The 18,219-nt window shown below is 36.2% G+C and overlaps 2 protein-coding genes across 3 annotated transcripts in view; one reads left to right on the forward strand and one right to left on the reverse strand.

The window, feature by feature from the left end:
• The window catches only part of CHRM5 (cholinergic receptor muscarinic 5), a 49,800-nt gene that overhangs the window by 14,462 nt on the left and 17,119 nt on the right, over positions 1–18,219 (reverse strand). The window contains exon 2 of one of the 2 annotated variants that reach the window (XR_013182809.1): positions 113–14,243. The exons of the other annotated variant lie outside the window; for it this stretch is intronic. The gene's annotated coding sequence lies outside the window, so the exon portion shown is untranslated. Of the gene's footprint in view, positions 1–112; positions 14,244–18,219 lie in introns of those variants that run through there. 2 annotated transcript variants of the gene reach the window in all.
• Positions 1–18,219, forward strand: part of AVEN (apoptosis and caspase activation inhibitor) — an 85,592-nt gene that overhangs the window by 3,166 nt on the left and 64,207 nt on the right. Inside the window, exon 2 of the mRNA XM_054635365.2 lies at positions 16,972–17,152. Coding sequence (XP_054491340.2) covers positions 16,972–17,152 — 181 coding nt within the window. The remainder of the gene's footprint in view (positions 1–16,971; positions 17,153–18,219) is intronic.

The following is an 18,219-nucleotide window of genomic DNA, read 5'->3' on the forward strand; positions in this document are numbered from 1 at the left end:
ACCAAATGGCAGATTTCTTTGTAGTTCTGTCATCTTGAATATTTTTCCATTGTTTCAGTCTGCTTTAGCTCATCTATGCTACATTAAATAAATAAAACACATTTGAGATTACTCAATTTTAGTAAAATGTGGCATTTTAATGCTTAAAGTAAATTGACATTGGTCCAATATTATCTCGCACTTTTAGTTTAACTCAGAATTCATGTTTTATGTATTGCCAGAATTTAAAAATTGCTCTCTTTAAGAGATACCATATATTAAAATAGAAACAACTTTCTGAAATTGTGGATATGAGGCTGGGTTTTATTTTGATGGTCCTTGACCACATTTTTTGAGCGTTGTCTTTTGTCCTTTAGGTTTATTACATTTGCAATTTATGAGGTATTCTTTTAACTTTCCATTCAATGATACACTGAGTGTGCCTGTGATACATGCTGCTACTCCAGTGCAGTTGGAATTGGCAGGTCTGTTTCAATGTTCCTTTTTTGGCTTTGGGCAGTGTTGCAGTAAACATTTTATTGTTCACAAATGGATGTTAACAGATGGATTTTAGTGCAGTCTTTCTCATGTGTGGTTAGTTTCAAGATGCATCACATTAATTTAGTATCTTTTGTATCTTCATTCTTGTAGTCCATGCACATATAGAAGTGATCTAAGAGAACATCTAATGCTGTCAGCATCAGATTAATTTTCCTAATTAGTATGAGTGAACCGTTTACCATCTAAGTAACTGAAAAAGCAGTTGAGAGGCACAGTAACAAAAGTAACAAATACAGATATATTTGATTGCCTTTAGAACACTGTGACAGAACTTGTGCAGATAGAAGAATAGATTTCTGGATCTTGAAGACAGTAAATGTTCTGACATTTTGTGTTAATGTTCTCAAAAACAACTAGAAAAAACTTATTTAGATTAATGTGCATCAATTTGTGAGCTGTACTTAATTGCTAATGCAGTGTGAAGAGCTTCCCTTCTCAGAAGTTTCTCTACTGTGATGGCTCAGTATCAAACTGGTTTTGTTAAATGGGATTCTGCAAGGCTTCATTCTGTATCTACTCATGTTCAGTTTTCTATTAATAATTCCACCAGGGAATATACAGTGTTGATATTTGCAGACAGTGCTAAACTGGCAGGAGGGTGGAGCACAGAACACAGTCTCAACAAATGGAAGAAACACCCTGCATTTGGGTGCGATTCAAGGTCATATATACAACCACATCTACATCGGAAATATCTGTAGCAGTGTGTGACTGATTAAGGTGCAATTTTATAGAAGAGAACTGTCAGCTTAATGGATGAGAAGGTATCAATTAGTGATGCCAGTACAGTCAAGAACTAGTTCTATTTTTTGCAAGATTGGGACTAGCTGGGGAAAGTTCAGAGGGAAGGAATGAAGAAATATGTAAAGAGGATATCACCGAGGAGGAAAGGCTGAAGAACCTGGTTCTTCCTCTTTTTATATTATTTATGTATTTATTTCAATTTTTTTTTGATCTGGCCAAGAGGACACTTTGGACAGGCCTGGTTAGCAATGTTCCAGAGAGTAGAGAGGTTGCTGCAAAGAGATCCATTTTAGGTAGGACAAGAAGAAAAACATTATTAAGAAGGAAGAGGTTTAACTGGGGCCTTGAGAATAAAATTTGTGACTGAAAGATTAGATAGCTTGTGTAGCAAGTACATGGGAATCAGGACAGAAAAATATTAATAATGAAGGTTACTGAGTCTACTCAGTAGACCTGCTGTGTAACCACTTGTCACAGCCCTATTTATTTTTCTTTTATTTTTTCAAGGCTGTCTGTGCAATGGAAAAGCATAAATGCTTTTTATACACCCAAAGTTAATTTATTCGTTTTGGGTTCTAGACAATAGAAGAACCTGTTTTTTACAGTGGGAGTCCAGAGTTTCATAATAGTCCCTAATTGTTTAGTGTGGCATGGTGTAGTGATATTTATTGTTATTCATTCAGCATATTTTACCAGCTTTCCTGCTGATATAACAAGAGATTTGTATTGAAGCATCCCATTACACAGATGAATATTGTTGCTGCAGAGCAACTTCATGTCTGACTCTTTTTCTGTAACTTCCTTGGAAAGAGCTTGAGGGTTTTTTTATATTTTAGATGGCTGTGCATTTCTGTCCTCACCTACTTAAATGCTTTTGTTCCTCTTTTCTACTCTCAAATCTCTGGGGTAGTAATTTGGTAGCTTTTTGGTAACAGGTTGTCCTAGATATTTTCTAGCTTAAAGAAGTAACTTTACTGGCTGCATATTTGGTTAATTTTCTGAAACACAGCTTTCAATCATAATCTTATTTAGATTTAATTATCCAGTAAATTGGTGTGGATTTTATTCAGAGGAAATATAAAATTGTAATTATTTGAATATTGCAGAAGAACTTCCCATCATATTTAACTGAAGATTTTAGAATTTCGGGAAGAACTGAAACTCCTCAGGCTAAGAATGCGTGCATCCAAGCATGCATCCAAGCGTGCATCCCTCCGGGGCGATGTGCCGGTGCTGGAAGGCACCAGTAGGTACCAGTGGGTGGTGCAAGCAGCCCGCCCCTTGTCCCGTGCTGGGCCCGAATTCCTTGGTGAGGAGTCAGGATGTGTGCACATCATGGGGTTGGAATGTTCTCCTCGTCTCAGAGTGGTGTTTTCTGAACACCCAACGTGTGAAAGTCACACGTACGTGTGAGTTATTAGGACTTGCCCCTGGGTCTTTGAAACACAGCGGGGAAGAAAAGTTATTTGTTGGAAGGGTACACTTTGTAATTCTGAGCTAAAAATCTTGTTGTGCTACTGAGATGAGTGTTTGGTCCCAGATAGCACAATACAGGAGTTTGTTTGGGTACATCAAGTGAGACACGGTAAGCATTTCTGCTGAAAAGGAAACAAATTTGTAGAAGTGATGAATTTGTTTTAAAAGTTGTGCTGTGCAGTGCTGCTGCTGTTTTTCCTCACAAAAGAAACTTGGTAGTTTCAGGAGCCCTGTTTTGAGTTTCCAGCCAGTCTAATAGTGCTGCACAGTGTTTTGTAGCAGTCAGAAGGTGTCACTGTGTTAAAAAAAGAATTAAACAAATGCTGATGATTGATTCAGTGGTGATTTAGAGACTTAAAAAAAGTATGGCAGAATATTTCTTACAGGTTTTCACAATCACAGGACTTCAAGCCTGTGCGATTCAGTGTTCTGTGGTAAGGCATAGAGGGGGGTCCATTTATTTCCCATTTATTCTTTCATGTATGCAATTCCTCTGTATTATGTGTATGTAGGGGGTCTAGGGGGGAGGGTTGAGTTTTTCTGTTTTGTTTGTATGTTTTATTTTTTAAAATAAGTCTTCAACTTCTCTGCAGGTAGACACTGTAATAAACTGCTGTAAAACCATAGATCTGCTGGAGTGTGTAAGAACCTTGCCTTAAGGGCCTGTTTCTATTCCTGTTTCTCTTTTCCCAGAGGATAATTCTACATTAGAGACTGTACAGCCTCTCTCCTTAACCCTGAAATAGCCAGGGTCTTTGTCTTTTAGGAACAGAGTGGTGATGCTGCACTACAGTTCTTCCTAGGCTCTTTCACTGACCTGTTGGGAGGCCTTGAGCTTTTTCTGGTTGCCATACAAACAAGGGGGTTTTGCTGGCTTGCTTTTTTTTTTTTTTTTGATTTGTTTTGGTTGTTGGCTTGGTTTTTTTTTTCCCTTAGTTTTTTTCTTCAGTGTCATGTTTCAGACTGCATTATTCACATTATGCTGCTTTGCTGATTTCAGTGGTGTATTATGTTCCTTTTAATTTGTAACAAAAGGTGGCATGCTCATGGAAGCAACAGAAGTGCAAATAATCTCATCCTCAGTATGTCTTTTTCTTCCACTTCAACAAAATTGTTAGCAAGGATGTTAAAGGATTATTGTCTCAGAGCAAAATGTTTTTGTAGAGACAAAATTAAAAAAAATAATTGTGCTAATGAGAAAAAGTGGTTCCTGCAGTGATTTTGGTGTGGCTCTCAGTTTGAATTACTGTCAAGGATGGGGTTTTGATGCAGATTTGCTTTGCAGGTTACAGGTTACACTTGGGTGTAATATTAGTGAACTCAGTGTGGTTTCACTCCTGATGGAGCCAGAGTTGAAGCTGTCCACCGGTTGTCCAAAAAGCTGAACACTGTCTGTATCTCACCACTGCAAACTGGATGCAGAGTTCTCCTGCAGTTACTGCTCTGTGTGCGCCTAAGTGGGCTCACCAGTGTGAACTGGAGCATGTAAGGATATGATGGGCACATAAAATCATGGGATTGTAGTGCATCCCAGCAGGTACAGCCCAGTCCTTGTTGGTAATTTGGATATGTTTGCACTCTCAGAAAGTTCTAAATTACTTTTAAAGCTTCTTCTCAGCAGTGTTAACTTCATGGTCTAGGAGCATCATTGTGAGGTAACTCTTATTGTTCAGAATTATACTCCAGACCAATAGCAAAATAAAATTAGATTTTAGCATCTTGGGGTTTTAAGTGTGATGTTGTAGCATTGAGGACCTTGGACACTGATTCTTCACTACTATCTTAAGGTGCATGTTGGATTTAGGGAAGCATATTCTTTAAGGCTATTTAGAAAAATATCTTTCACAGGATTTCTCCCTCCACCCTCTTCCAAAAAAGGTTGGAGGTGGATGAGGAAGAGATATCAGAGGTTTGAGTGGTGATTTCTAAAATGTCTGCAGTAAGTTGCATTCAGATTTGATATAAGAATAACAAAGGTTGCTTTTTGAGTGAATGCAGTGACAGATATTTGAAAACATCGATGGTATTATACCACTCTGGTATAGTTGTGAAACAGTTTCATAATGGTGGTTCAAATATGAAACAACATTGCGACACTGAGCATCTCAAGAGGCTGATAGTGACAAAATAAACATGGAGATGCATACACGTAAGTGGAGTTTTCCACTACCACTTGGTAAGTTTTGTTCTGTTTGTGTAGAATTGTTTGAGCCTTTTTTAATGTTAGGCTTTTTACAGATGTTACTAGATATGAGTCATGCTCTTTTCTTCAGCTGTAAATAGGTTTGGACATAAGAACTTTTCAGGATCTAGGCTTATTTCTTCTGGTTTTTCATACTGGTATTCTGCAACTGTAGTGATGCTTTTCAGAGAGGAATCTTTAGTTATACCAGGTTATAGTCACATGACTAATCTGTTTGAATTACCCATAACAGATTTTAAAAATCAAGGAGAGAGAAATATTTTTTGCTGCTGAAGTTGTTAAGAAAGTTTTAGAACCATACTTTGTGACTGTTTAAGCAGTAGCAATTTGATGTAGAAACATCAAGAACAAGTCTCTTTCTTGTGTATGTGATGAAATGTTTTTTGCCTTTAACTGGAGCATCATTCCTGTTAGGCAAAACATTGATTTCAGAATCAGATATCTCTCTTGGCTAATACTATCTTTAGCTAACTCAGAGTGCTGACTTCCAGTATCCAACATTTATGAACCAATCTTAGTATTTCATCCCTCTTTCAAAAATTCTCATCCCGTACAATAAAGACTAGAAGCTTTTTCTTCATGCTACCTGTTCTCTCAGCTGCCCTTTCTGCTAATTAAGCTTCTCTTCAGCTTTGGTAGATCTCTCTAAAGGTCACCAATAGAGCAAACTAGTGAAGAGGATTACTCTTTGTAGGGATATTTTTTTTTCTTTTCAAGCAAGAACCTTTGAGTCAAGTCTCTTCCTTCCTCAGTCTAAAGGGGAAAAAAAACCCAAAAAAAGCTTTAGCTTTTTCCTTTTTTCCTCAAGTTTAAAAAAATTGTTTATAGTAGAAGCTTGAATTTGTACTGGAAGAGTTCTAATACCTAGGTGAACAATAAGAAAGTAAATTGTTTCTGAGAGGCAACACTGAAAAATCACTGAAGGCTCACTACAAATTCATCAATAGGTCACTATATCAATATGAAAAGACTGTGAACATACAAACATGTGTAACCTCTTCTCCATTAATACTTTTACAGAAATAATTTTTAGCTTACTCTGGTGTGTGTCACTGTAATGATGGAATAGATTGAATGTTTAATGATACAATTTGATCTTATTAGTACTGTTGACAAATCAGAAAGTGCAATACACAAAATATTAAAAATCAAGATTTTTGTTTTGTCTTTGCATTTTATCAGTCAATAGTAGTCTGGAAAACATAGTGCATAAAAACAAAATGATTTGCAAATATCTATACTGACTTGTTTAAGCTGACTTCCAGGACTTGCAATTAAATGACTGTTACAAATGCTTGTTTTCTGTTGAATAATTGAAAGGAGAAAAAAATCTTATTTAAATTACATGAAACCCTGAAGGAGAAAGTATAATGAAAAGTGGTTTAATTATTTTCTGTGAGACAGCAAAACAGACTGATGACCTTATCAGTATTTGTTTATTTTCTTGCCTTATTGTATTCTTTGTTAGCCCCAGAAAATACTGGTTATGATGCAGAGAAAAACCTCTCTTAATAAGGTATTGTATTATTTTCAGCTCTTTCAAAATATATGGCAAAAACATCCTTGTGTGTGTCAGTTTACGTTAGAAACAGTTGTGGGTAATGTTACAGAGCCATTAGCACTGACTTTGATAAAAAGGCAGGCAGGGGATACAGAGCCCATGTTAGATACAGAGAGTACACGATGAAAAAGTTTCAGTCTGCAATGCCTACTGAGGCGAAGGATTTGAGGATGTGGAAAAAAGTTCAATCTGCAATCTGTTTTCTTCCCAGTTTCAAATACAAAGTGCAGTGAAGCTTTTTTTCACTTCTTAGATAAGTGACCTGCCAATGAACTTGAAATAATTTTTAATCTGAATTTTCCTCAATTCCCTCAATTTCCCTCAATTTCCTTCAATTTTTTTCAGATCCTTTGTACTTTATATACAAACATGAGGGTATTGTCATGAAGAGAGTAGGAATGAAAGACTGCCATTAAGTGTTACATTCTTGTTCTCTTTTTTTTTTTTTTTTTTGTTTTAATGTGTGTGGTGATTGTGCATCTGCAGGACACATAGGCCAGCAGCTTCTCGAGTTCTCCTACTGGGAGTGTCCAGGTGCTGTATAAAGTAGAATAGATCTGGCTGAGAAAAAAGGCTAGATCTCCCACTCCAGTGTGTAAAACCACTGTATTCTCATGGGAAGTGGGAGGTGCAACTTGGGATGCATTTGTGTAGAAAAGGGAATTGAATTTATTTCCACTTTCTGGATAAAATGCTGTTGTTGCGCAATAGCTGAAGAAACATGGATTGTGTTTATTCACACATCTCTTTGCTTTGTTTTGGCACTCCCCTCTCTTTTGCCTCAGTCCCCATCTATTCTCAGTTCATTGCAGGACAAGCAGAACTATTTTTTCTGGAGAAAATGTTGTTTCTGTCCAAAATGCACAGCTTTGAGACCAAGTGCATGCCACACATTGATGATAAATAATTCTGCTTCTGACTTACCTGAGTCAGGACAGTGTGATGTCTCTACACCTTTTATCATTGATGTACGGACACAGTCCCCAAATACACTTATCATTAATTCTTGGACTGTGGTATAGGAGTTGGAGAGCATGCTCTGGGATACTACTGCCTTTACCATCTTTGAGTTATCCTTCTGAAAGGGCTTGAAAATGGGGTGTGTGGTGTGTAGCTGCCTTTTCTTTTGGGGCAGCATGGTAGAGATGCATTGTGCATAATACAGCTGTATTTTAAATTACAGTGCATGTGAATTCAACCCAAATCTATCACTTTCAAAGGCAAACCCACACAAATCAGACATTTGGCCAATTTGCTACATTATGGGACAACACCTTGCACAGTGCCTGAGAGAACTCCAGTTGATCAATTCTTTTTCGGCTGAATTTGTTCTAGGAAAGGTGCTACTGACTTGTGCGAGGCAAATGAATAATGGAGGGTGTAAGTAGCTGGTTTTTTTTCACCACTGGGGTATTCTGTCAGGGAGATCCTGCCTTGACTGTGAGGCAGGGATTACAATCTCTTAGATTCATAACCTTGATTAATTGCTATTTCACTAATTTCTCCTTTCCCTGTATCCCTGAGCTGGCTGGTTTGCAGATACCTAAGAAAATGGATTAGCTAATTAATTACATTCCTCATGTAATTTAAGACACAAGGAAGAAGAAAGGTTTTGGTGTTTGTCAAGTGGGGAGTTAGTACTCTCTGCATCTTTTCTGGTTTTCCACTATATAAAGAAAGAAATTCATTGTAGTATTGGTCTCGGAAATGCTGTTTAAAACTCTGTGAGTTGAGGTTATAGTATCTTTTTTGATGTAGCATTGCTGTAGTACGTGGTTATTTTTTTAGCGTGACTGAATTATTTTTATAATTAATCTAATTCAATATATCTATCCTGCTTGTTTGTTTCTTCATATGGGATTTTGCATTCTGGGTCATAATTACGTATTTTGTTTGCACATCAGACAAACTGCTTTTTATCCTTAGTATCTTGTTAATAACTTACTGTTCATTGATTTACTGTGTGGCTCGTTGTTGGTTCTAAAAAGTACCTTTTTTTACTCCCCTTACTGAAAATATTGTCAAATCAGGCTATTTGTAACTCAAGTTTTTGTGCTTGAACATGCCATGCTGTAAATGTAATAATGGAATTCAATTTACAAAATGCATAATGGCTGGGTCTGCTGGTTTGTTGATAGAAGGGTAATAGAGATGTGAGGTTTTTTGGTAGCATGTGAATTTATATTTATGAAATGGTAATACATTAGTAATGAAAGGTGAAAAATGTAGCAGCTATGCTACTGAGAGTGTTGCAGATATAGTGAAAGGGGAGGAAAACAAAATGCTGTTGCCTGGAATTTCTTATACAGGACCTTTATAGGGTTTCAAGTTGGTGGAGTGTCTCCTTTTGCAGCTTTAGTTTTCATTATGTAAATATTTATATGTTTGGAATAAGACATTATTGTGTGATGGTTGATCTCAAAAAGTGACAGATGTTGGCAGCTTTAATTTAAAAATCAGGATAGAATTTCCCACTGTGAACCAAACACCAGTACTTGTATGTAGAACCTGTAGAATGATGCCTTACACATCTGAATGACTACTTTAAAACCTTAACTGAAAAAGGGGTCTAAAAGCGGTCACGTATGGCAAATGTTCTGAAGTTTGTTAAAAATTTTATCAAGCAACATAAATATTTCTTGCAAAGGATTTTTCTAAAACTGTATGACTTTGACAAAGGACACCCCTGTTTCCACATGTATTATGTGAGTAGGACTAGTAGTGGAGAATCTCTAAGTCTTTAATGGGAAGAGAAAACAAAATTTATTTTAGAAAAAGGAGTTCAACATTGCAGGAAATTAAAACCAAGGATATGGCTTATGAGTACACTTAGACAATCTAGCAGATAATTGCTGCCAGATATGAAGGAAGGACCTGCTTCCCAGTTCCCATGTTTCATGGCATGCTTCCAGCCTATCTAACCATTATTTGTGCTTGTCTGATTGTGCTGTGAAATGACAAAGGAACTGAAGCTGGCAGAAGGTTTAGAAGTAGAAGAGAGAAGGAAACTATTGATTAAGTTTCCATCAGTTTAGGGATACCATTTCAAACAATCCTGTTCTGTTTGGTGTCTTGCAAAATTTTTTCTTCTTTAATGCAATAACAATTGAAAATAGAACAGTGTGGGTGAATATCACTAAGCTATTTCTATGTTTTGAAATACATAGAGAAATAATGTTTTACTCCTATGTGCTTTCTTTTTTACAAAATAGGTGCATTTTAAAAAGCCCTAAACTTTTAACTTGTTAGTATCTCTTATCAAATATTTTTGAATTTAAAGGTAGGTGATTTTTTTGTTGTTATTAAAATGTAAACTTTGGAAGTTTCCTTTCATGTGTAATATAGCAGAGCAGACATCTTTTGAGTGTTTTTTTCGGGGGTTGTTTGTTTTTTGTTTTTTCTTTTTCCTATTTTCATTGTGGCAAAAAATAGATCTGTTGACAAACTTTGTCCTGTACCTCTCCTTGCATGAGAAACCCTGAAGCTTCTTCTTGTTGTTTTTGATCTTGGTACAGTTGCTGGATTTTTGTTGCCTTTGTTCTAAAGCTGTGTGCATGTAGGGTTTGTTAAATAAACATTAGACTTGTTAATATAACTAAGGTCTTCTGCATACCTTGCTCTTTGAGCAGACATTGTTCCAAGTTTATGTAACTCTGTGAGTTAAAATCAAATTTTTCTCTGTTCTGCAGATGGATGCTTTAACTGAGCTTTTTACATAATTTGTTGTGCTTTTACTTTGTCATTTATACAGTTGCAGAACTACAAAGCTTTTCAATATGTAGAAGTTTATAACAGAAATTATTGAGAGAGGCTCTCTTACCCATTGCCTCATGAAAACTAGTAAAATAGCAATATCCTTTAAAACATCACTTATTTAAGTGTTGAGGTGAATATTTCCCCTCAATAAATTTTGCTTTTCTTGATGTTACAGAACTCCTCATGTGTGTTCCTTACAAGTTCTTGTTAAAGCTGTTAATACAACTGCTTTTGCAATTTTAGAAGTGCTGGAATAAAACAGCAAAATGAAATACTAAGGATTAAGTAGACTGCTGGAGGTTTTCAAGCCCTGAGTAGACAAAGCCCCAACCTACATGGTCTGATTTCAGTTTTGACCTTCTTTTGAGTAGGCATTTGGACAAGATGACCTCTTGCAATCCCTTTCAGTTTGGATTACTCTATAATACGGTGACATTAACACATAAGAATTGAAACAGTTTCAGGATATTGTCAGTCTCTAATGCAGTTTAGGAAACTTCTTTTTAGGAACAGCAGATTTGGTAAAAACAATTATCTTTCTCCAGAAGATTTCCTTTACCACTCCAGAATACAAAGTGTAACTTGGTTTCAAAATAAGACATGCAACATTCACATATGTGGATCCATATGTATGCAATATATAAACTTCTGGTTTTTGCCAAGCACAGCCTATACTTAGGGATAATCAGTAATCTTACTGAAAATGCTGTAACCTTTCTGGCAATGTGCTTTGTGAGGTTTTCTTGAAACCTTTTATTTCTGTCAAGACAAAGGCTCCTATTTTATGTTTGCACTCATATTTTTGACGGATGTTCGTAAGACAAAAAATCAGCTTTTTAAAGTTACTGACAATTTGAAGGTAGAAGAGATGCCAGGTTTTATGCTGGTCCATATGATAATTTTGTATGAATTGCTTGATAGGTTTACATAGTTGCCAGTAACTTTCATAAAATCATTTCCACTGAGTTAAAGAAAAAATACAGTTGAATTTCTGTTGGTGGAAATGTATTAGTGTGGCAAGTTTAGAAAATCAAAAGTCTCATTATCTATAGACAGCAGCTGGGCAAACTTCCTACAGACTCTTTGTTCACAGCATGGGACAGCCTTGGGGAAAAGAGGCAGAGGGCTACTTCTGCAGTTAATGCAACTTGTTGATACTCTACCAAATTTTCCAGTTAGTGCAGAATGAGTACTGAATTTATAATGATACTGTTCTCACAACATACCCCATCAAGTATCCTTCAGTTTGGAGTTTTAATCTAAATCAGTAGAGTGAAATTTTAGCTAGTGGCTTTGTAGTTTGGAAAATCCTGTATCTAATGAGCAGCACTCTCAAATATGCACTTTCTGAAATAAATAATTACTTGGCAGGCTTTGCCAAGAACAAAGTCTTGCTAACCTACAGTGCATGGTTATTAAGTTTAATTTATCTACAAGTCAACAGTTTTCAAACTGGGTCTCTGAAAGCTACAGTATGAAATTTGAGCAGCATGTATTAGATTGGTTCATTTTGTCCCCCCTGTAAGGCTCTCATTCAAAGGACCATGTGCTAATCATGTACTAGCAGGTCATGGAGATACTTCTGAGAGGGCAGTGAAGGGTGAGCATCAGGATTTATGGATTCTTTTCTAGGTCTTTGAAAGAGAAGGTGGTCTGCCATTTAAATCGGTAGTTACAAACAAAATAACCAAGCTGTTTGCCTTTGGGGCTTTTTCTTTTTCCTTGTCTCAGTGAATCTAAAGGAGATATTTAGCTCCTAATAGTTCTCATTTCAATTCAGTGAGGCATAAGATTTGTACAGAATATGGCTTTAGTGGAAATGTTAATGATTTGTGAGGAAGATGCGGGACACCTTGTAGCCCTGGTGCTTGATCATGTTAAAAATTTAAAGAGTAGAAGGAATATTTTAGGAGGTGGGGTTTTGATCCAGCTGAACAGCAAGTTCTGCTTCCATTTGCCATTGTTCTGAATGTAGTCTGTTTTTCTTTAGTATATCATGCAGTTCATTATTTACAGAGTCTGTTAAATTTCCACCACAATAAACCAGATGATGCATTCCTTTGTCAAGTAATTACTTACAAAAAGGGGGATATATATATATATGTATAGGGGTTTTAATTAGTTAAATGTATAAAATAAGAAAACTCTTGAAGATTTTTATGCTATATATAACTGTCATGAGGTATTAGCCTATCAATCATAGTAATACATAAATTAAGCTGTCAGGGAATTTTCCTGTACCTTTTTAGTTTTAAATATAAATAAAGTGCATGTAATGAGCACTGTTGCTAAAAAAAGGAATTCTTTTTGAGATTGTGTTGTATCTGTAATGTACTAAGATAATTCCTGGTGTAATCCCATTGCTCCTGTTTGGTTACACTACCAAAAACTTTGAACCATGAAATTTGAAGGAAGTATGTCTTTCCAAGAGTAATTTAAGTCATTAATGAGTGAGTGTCTCTAACATTAAAGAATAACAGTCTTTAACATTTCCACTTTGGTCTGCCCAGAGGAACCACTAAGAACTCAATATCAGCCAAACTGTTTTACTAATTTACAGGCATACAAGTCTCCATATACAGACTTCTATTCTGTGAAACAATTTAAGGTGTAGATATCGTGAATGGCTTTGCTGCTTAATTATAAACGTTTTTTTGACCCTTTGACTTAGAAGTCCCTTCTGTGAAAATTTGGCCTTAACAGATGCTGCCAAAGTTAGAATGACAACCAAAAGATTGTCTCTGCATATACACCTTAGTATTTTAAAAATAAATAAGAAAAAAAAAGATATGTGCTCATTCATGATGCAGCTGATAATCTGGATCAGATTCAACCCAGAGAATATTTTAATTTTTTCTTACTGGCCTTTTACCCTGATGAGAAGAGAAAATGGGATTGAGACATCTTGGTAAGCTTGAATGTCCTTGCACCACAGCTGTACAGCAGTTTCTATGAAGGGAAGAGGGAATCAAGACAGAAGTTTATTTAAGGAATGTGTATGTGCTGTTGCTTGTTGCGAGAGCAGCAAATGTAGGGAATAGACAGTGGTTATGGGTGTCCATGAATATGCAGGGATCCCCGTATGGCACTGACTGTTTTTTGTGACTGAGAGGATATATATGATGTCTGGGGTATTGTAGGTGAGTGTCCATAATAAAGAATGGAAAAGATTAAGGAAATGTGAATATGTTGTAGCTGTAATTCAAAACAGTAATACAGAGATAAAGTAGCACTTGATCAATATAATTTTGAAGAGTTTCTAAAGATAATTTGGGAAGGAAGTGGAAAAGTCAAATAGCTATGCTCTTTCTAAGGGATTAACAAAAAAGCTCAAATGAAGTTTACATACTGTAAAGTGACATATTGGGAAGATAACTGGGAGGAATGCTGCAAAATAAATAAGAATGGAAATCTAGTAATGCATGATACCTACATGATAGGGAACAGCAGGTGGTCCAAAGAAAGGTAAGCTGAATGTCTGATGATTCTGTTACTGTAGAATAAGTACAATATTCCAAGTACTGACGAAGATGAAGAGTTCCAATTTTTTTCCTTCAGTGTAACCAGAATTGAACAGGAAGAAGGCTATAAGCTCTAGCTCCTGTGGCTTCCTAAGGATAGTAAGTACAGTTTTAGAAAGTCTAATGGAAGCCCTGACTTTTAATGCACTTTGAGTTTTGTTTTGTAAAAGGGCTTCGAGCCCAACAATTCTCGTTGAGTGCTTGGACACATGTACTTAACATGCCAGGACTGATTGCACTTTCAGTGAATCGTGGTTGAGTAATTGAAGTGGGATGCAAGAGGTCACTGTTGCACTTTCTCCATTGTGTACTTTGATCCAAACCACTCTGGGATTCAGGAAAGTGCAGAAGGATGACCCCAGGGGAAATTACTTGTTCAGAGCAATGTTGACTTCATTTAAACACCTTCATTCCTGAACCACGTGCATCAATGTGTTCTTATCTGTAAGAAAAGTCAAACAAAAAGCCCACTTTCTGATATTTTCTCAATACCATACTGTCCCCAACCCTGTATGTAAAATTAGTGTACTAAAGTATTTTTTTTCTCTGTTAGACTGCAGATTGTGGTCATTTGTACTATGCACTTAGCTTTCCTTTAGAAGAAAAGTGCAGTCACAGGCTCTCATAAAGGATAAAAATTCATTGCTTGGCAGAAGACCACAAATTATGAAAGTTCCTCTGCAGGGCAGCTAAGCCCTTTCCCTGTTGTTTGAGTGCTTTAGTGTTTAGGTGGAATATTGCACACATTTTTTTTTCATTCTTCTGATATGCAAAATAGTCTGAAGGTTTCCTGGTTTTGTTCAGCTGGATTTTTGCATGCTTTGCACACTTTGAAAATTTCAATGAAATGTGCAAATGGTGATGCATTACTGTCTGGAGCTGAGGCACAGCAGATAGATGCTATACCTCCTGTGGTATCATGTGGTGTTAGAACACTGAGCAATAACATGTAGATAGCTTCATACTATTTAAAGGCCTATGTTTTTCTCCTTACATGAGTAATACTTTTTAAAGGTTATATCTGAGTTGGCTTCTAGAATTTGTTTCAGCTTGTATCTTTTGTGATTTGACAATGTGGCAAGAGGGTAGTTTATTTCATTACACATCGGACAGATGTTTGCTCTGTACTGATTACGACTCATATTCAGTAAGGTGGGGTGACAATGTTAGTAGCATATGGTGTAGCTGAATAGGCAGCTAAGAGAAAGGTGATTAAGGTGTATGTTTGAGTTCCTGGGGCTCTTACTTGGTAGCTGTCATGTGAGATGGTAGAAGCAAACGATTTTCTGAAGTTTCACTGATAAGTTTTTAATGTATTTGAAAATTTTAACACATCTTTAAATTAATTGAATGTTGACTATTCAATTGTGATTATTTGCAGTTTTGTTTTGTAGTTTGGTGGTGCATCATGTAAGATTTTCCATTAAATATTTATTGGAAACGGAAGCAGGTTTTTATTTGAAGTTTACTTGTTTGGACAGTAAGCTTCAGGACAGTACTTGCAGAACCAGGTTGCACAGCTGCTGTTAATGCTCCTGAGAATTTGTGGTTTATTTCTTGAAGTTAACTATTTCACTTCTAAGAAGGGAAATTTTCTTGAGGTGCACTGTATAGCATATGCAGCTAATAACAGAAAGTGAAAAAGAATTTAATCTGGTTTAAGAGAAAACATTTGTATCCATACTAGTTAACTGGAAGCTTGTTGAACTATGGGAGTGGTACTCCTGGGTATTTTATGTTTACAGCTGAAAGGAATTCTTCAAACAAGTCTATAAGAAGTAATTGTCTATAATGTTATAGTTGCTTAAGATGATTCTGCTCTTTTCTTAAAAATAAAGTACAAAACTGATCTATCTTTGTAGCACTGTTCTTGCTTTGACCTGTGAATTGTATCAGCTCCAAGTTATTTTGGGCACTGAATTTCTCTAGGTTTGCTGGATTATAGCAAATCATTAATTTCATGGAGAAGAATAGAGAAGTATTAACTTGGGTTTGTGTTTTTTGTTTTTTTTTTTTTTTTTTTTTTTGTTTGTTTTTTTTTTTGTTTTTTTTTTTTTTTTTTTTTTTTGTTTTCTTTTTTTTGTATGGAAATTATGGCTCTGCCTCAGTTTCCAGTAATGTAATTGTCACTTCATCTACTTGTTCACATAACCAACTGTTTACCTACAACACCATTTTAGTGTATTTATCTGATGAATACAAAGAAAAGAGAATTTACCTGAAAATTACACAGAACCAGTGAGAATGCATAGAATATTTTCCTTTTTGTCATCTGTTTGACACCTGAGAGTGCATTTGTGTAATTGTGACAGATTTAATCTCTTGCCTGTTGAGTGCTCCTCCCTCCAGGAAGCAAATATTTCTTTTTGTGAAGCAACAGTCATTTCAGCTAAAACCCAAGCTCCGGGAGAGCTGCATATATAGAATTCAAGACAGGGGATAGTTTTCCACAGCTGTTGAGTACTTGTGGCAAATGCCTATTTTGCTTTTATCTTGACTCTGCAATAAGTTCTACTTTTGACCCTAGGACTCTTTAAGAGATTAAGATTAGTAGGTTGACTGCTAGCAGTGTATTTAATTTTTTTCATTTCTATTTCCATAAAATAGCTTTCATGAAGGAAATTAAATTTGATTAATTTTTCCATATTACTTGACTCTATAGTTTGTTATAATGGAAATTCTTACGTAAATCACCATTTTCAAAATGTTTTTATGCAGAATGTATCTTTTCCTATTCCACTGTAGAAACATTGTTTTTTTCAGTTAAAACCTGTATCACTACAACACTTGGACAGAGACAGAGACTCTTGGTTTCAATTCTTAGTTCCACTCCCTATCCATTGCTCTCAGTTTTAGGAAGAAGGCTATTTTGAAGTCATTATGAATTTTCAGAATAGAAGGGAAAGTAGTGGAAGTTGTATCAGTGTCACTGCTTGATCCCGTGTAGGAGCTGAAGCTTTACTCAATACTTTTAGTTACATTCTTGATGAATTACATACAGTTCACAAAGATAGTAAGTTCACCAGCTGAAATGTATGTGGGCATCCAGATGGATTTGTCTTTCTGGGTTTTATTTCTGTGGTTGGTATTGTTTGCATGAATGATTTTTGAAATGCAGAACAAAATGCTGTTATGTTGCAATGGCTTAACTGTCCATTTGATTGTCACAGGTAGAGGAGGATGATGATACTGAATCACTCCATGAAGAAGGGAAGGAAGAAGTGAAATGCTATTCAAGAAGAAAGGTATTTTCTAACTGGAGCCGCTATGAGGATACAGAAAAAGAGGGACAGAATGAAGCTGGGGAGTCACAGAGAGGAACAGACTTCAGTGTTTTGCTTAGCTCAGCAGGTAAGCTTTTTCCAATCTGTAGGGCTTTTTAGTTTTGTATTTTGAGACATGGCTACTTTTCTGGCTGTTGTCCTTGATGATGAAACTCCATGCTAGAATACCATTCCTGTCTGCCTCAGTGAGTCTGCCATTTATGTATTTTAGAGTGTTGAAATTCTCCATGGGTGCAGCCTCATAGCATACAGGCTGCACGGAGCTGTGACAGATGGGGAGTAAGAGAGGGATGCTGGCTAGTGCATTTATGGCCTTCTAGTCAAAAGATGGGTCTGAGTGTGTGCAGCATCCAGTAACATTGAGCTTATTCTTGCTGATCTTGGTTATTGGGTAGTTTTCCAGGAAACAAAAAAAAGTTGCTGGTTTGACAAAACACAGCAAACAGGCAGCTGCTTGCTCTTGTTTGTTTCAACAGAGATTTGTGATCAGCACTGTAGAAATGTGTGCATGAATAGCAAGTGTTGCTCTCCTTGAAAATAATGACCAGTTGTTTTCCCCTGTTTAGAGGAGATAATAAAGGAGAAGGTGGAGGGACAGTCTGTACTAGATGCTGGGGTTATTCAGCCATATGTTAATAATATGGGGTTGTTACACTAAAACCAGTGTAAAATGGTTTCAGTGTAACAACCATTGCATCTAAAATTATTTTAAAAACTCTTAATATGCCATTGTGTTGGAATACCATTCAGTAAAAAGCTGCAAACAATGTATTATGGCAGTTTTTGTAGTACCTTGGAAATTCTGCAATCTCTCAAATCTAAATAATTGGATTTTTCAGTCGCAGCTTGGTAGGGTAAGTTAGAAGTTAGCTACATAAAGAAACAAAGAACAGAGATTTGTTTCTTTGTGCAAGAATCAATTTCTGAAGTTCTGTTTCACATGAACATTGTAAACTTGGGCCTAAGCTGTCAGGTTTTAATCACAGTATTGTGAAATGTGTATTAACTTCTCAGAATCTTGTGTTGCATGGAAAACAATGGTGGAGTCAAGGCACATAGTATGGATCTCAGAAATGTGTATCTAACACAGTCTGGGGAGCAAAGTAGATATAGTAATTCAAAACTTTTTAAAGC

This window comes from Agelaius phoeniceus, chromosome 6, assembly GCF_051311805.1.
Source record: "Agelaius phoeniceus isolate bAgePho1 chromosome 6, bAgePho1.hap1, whole genome shotgun sequence".
In the NCBI taxonomy this organism is placed as follows: Eukaryota; Metazoa; Chordata; class Aves; order Passeriformes; family Icteridae; genus Agelaius; species Agelaius phoeniceus.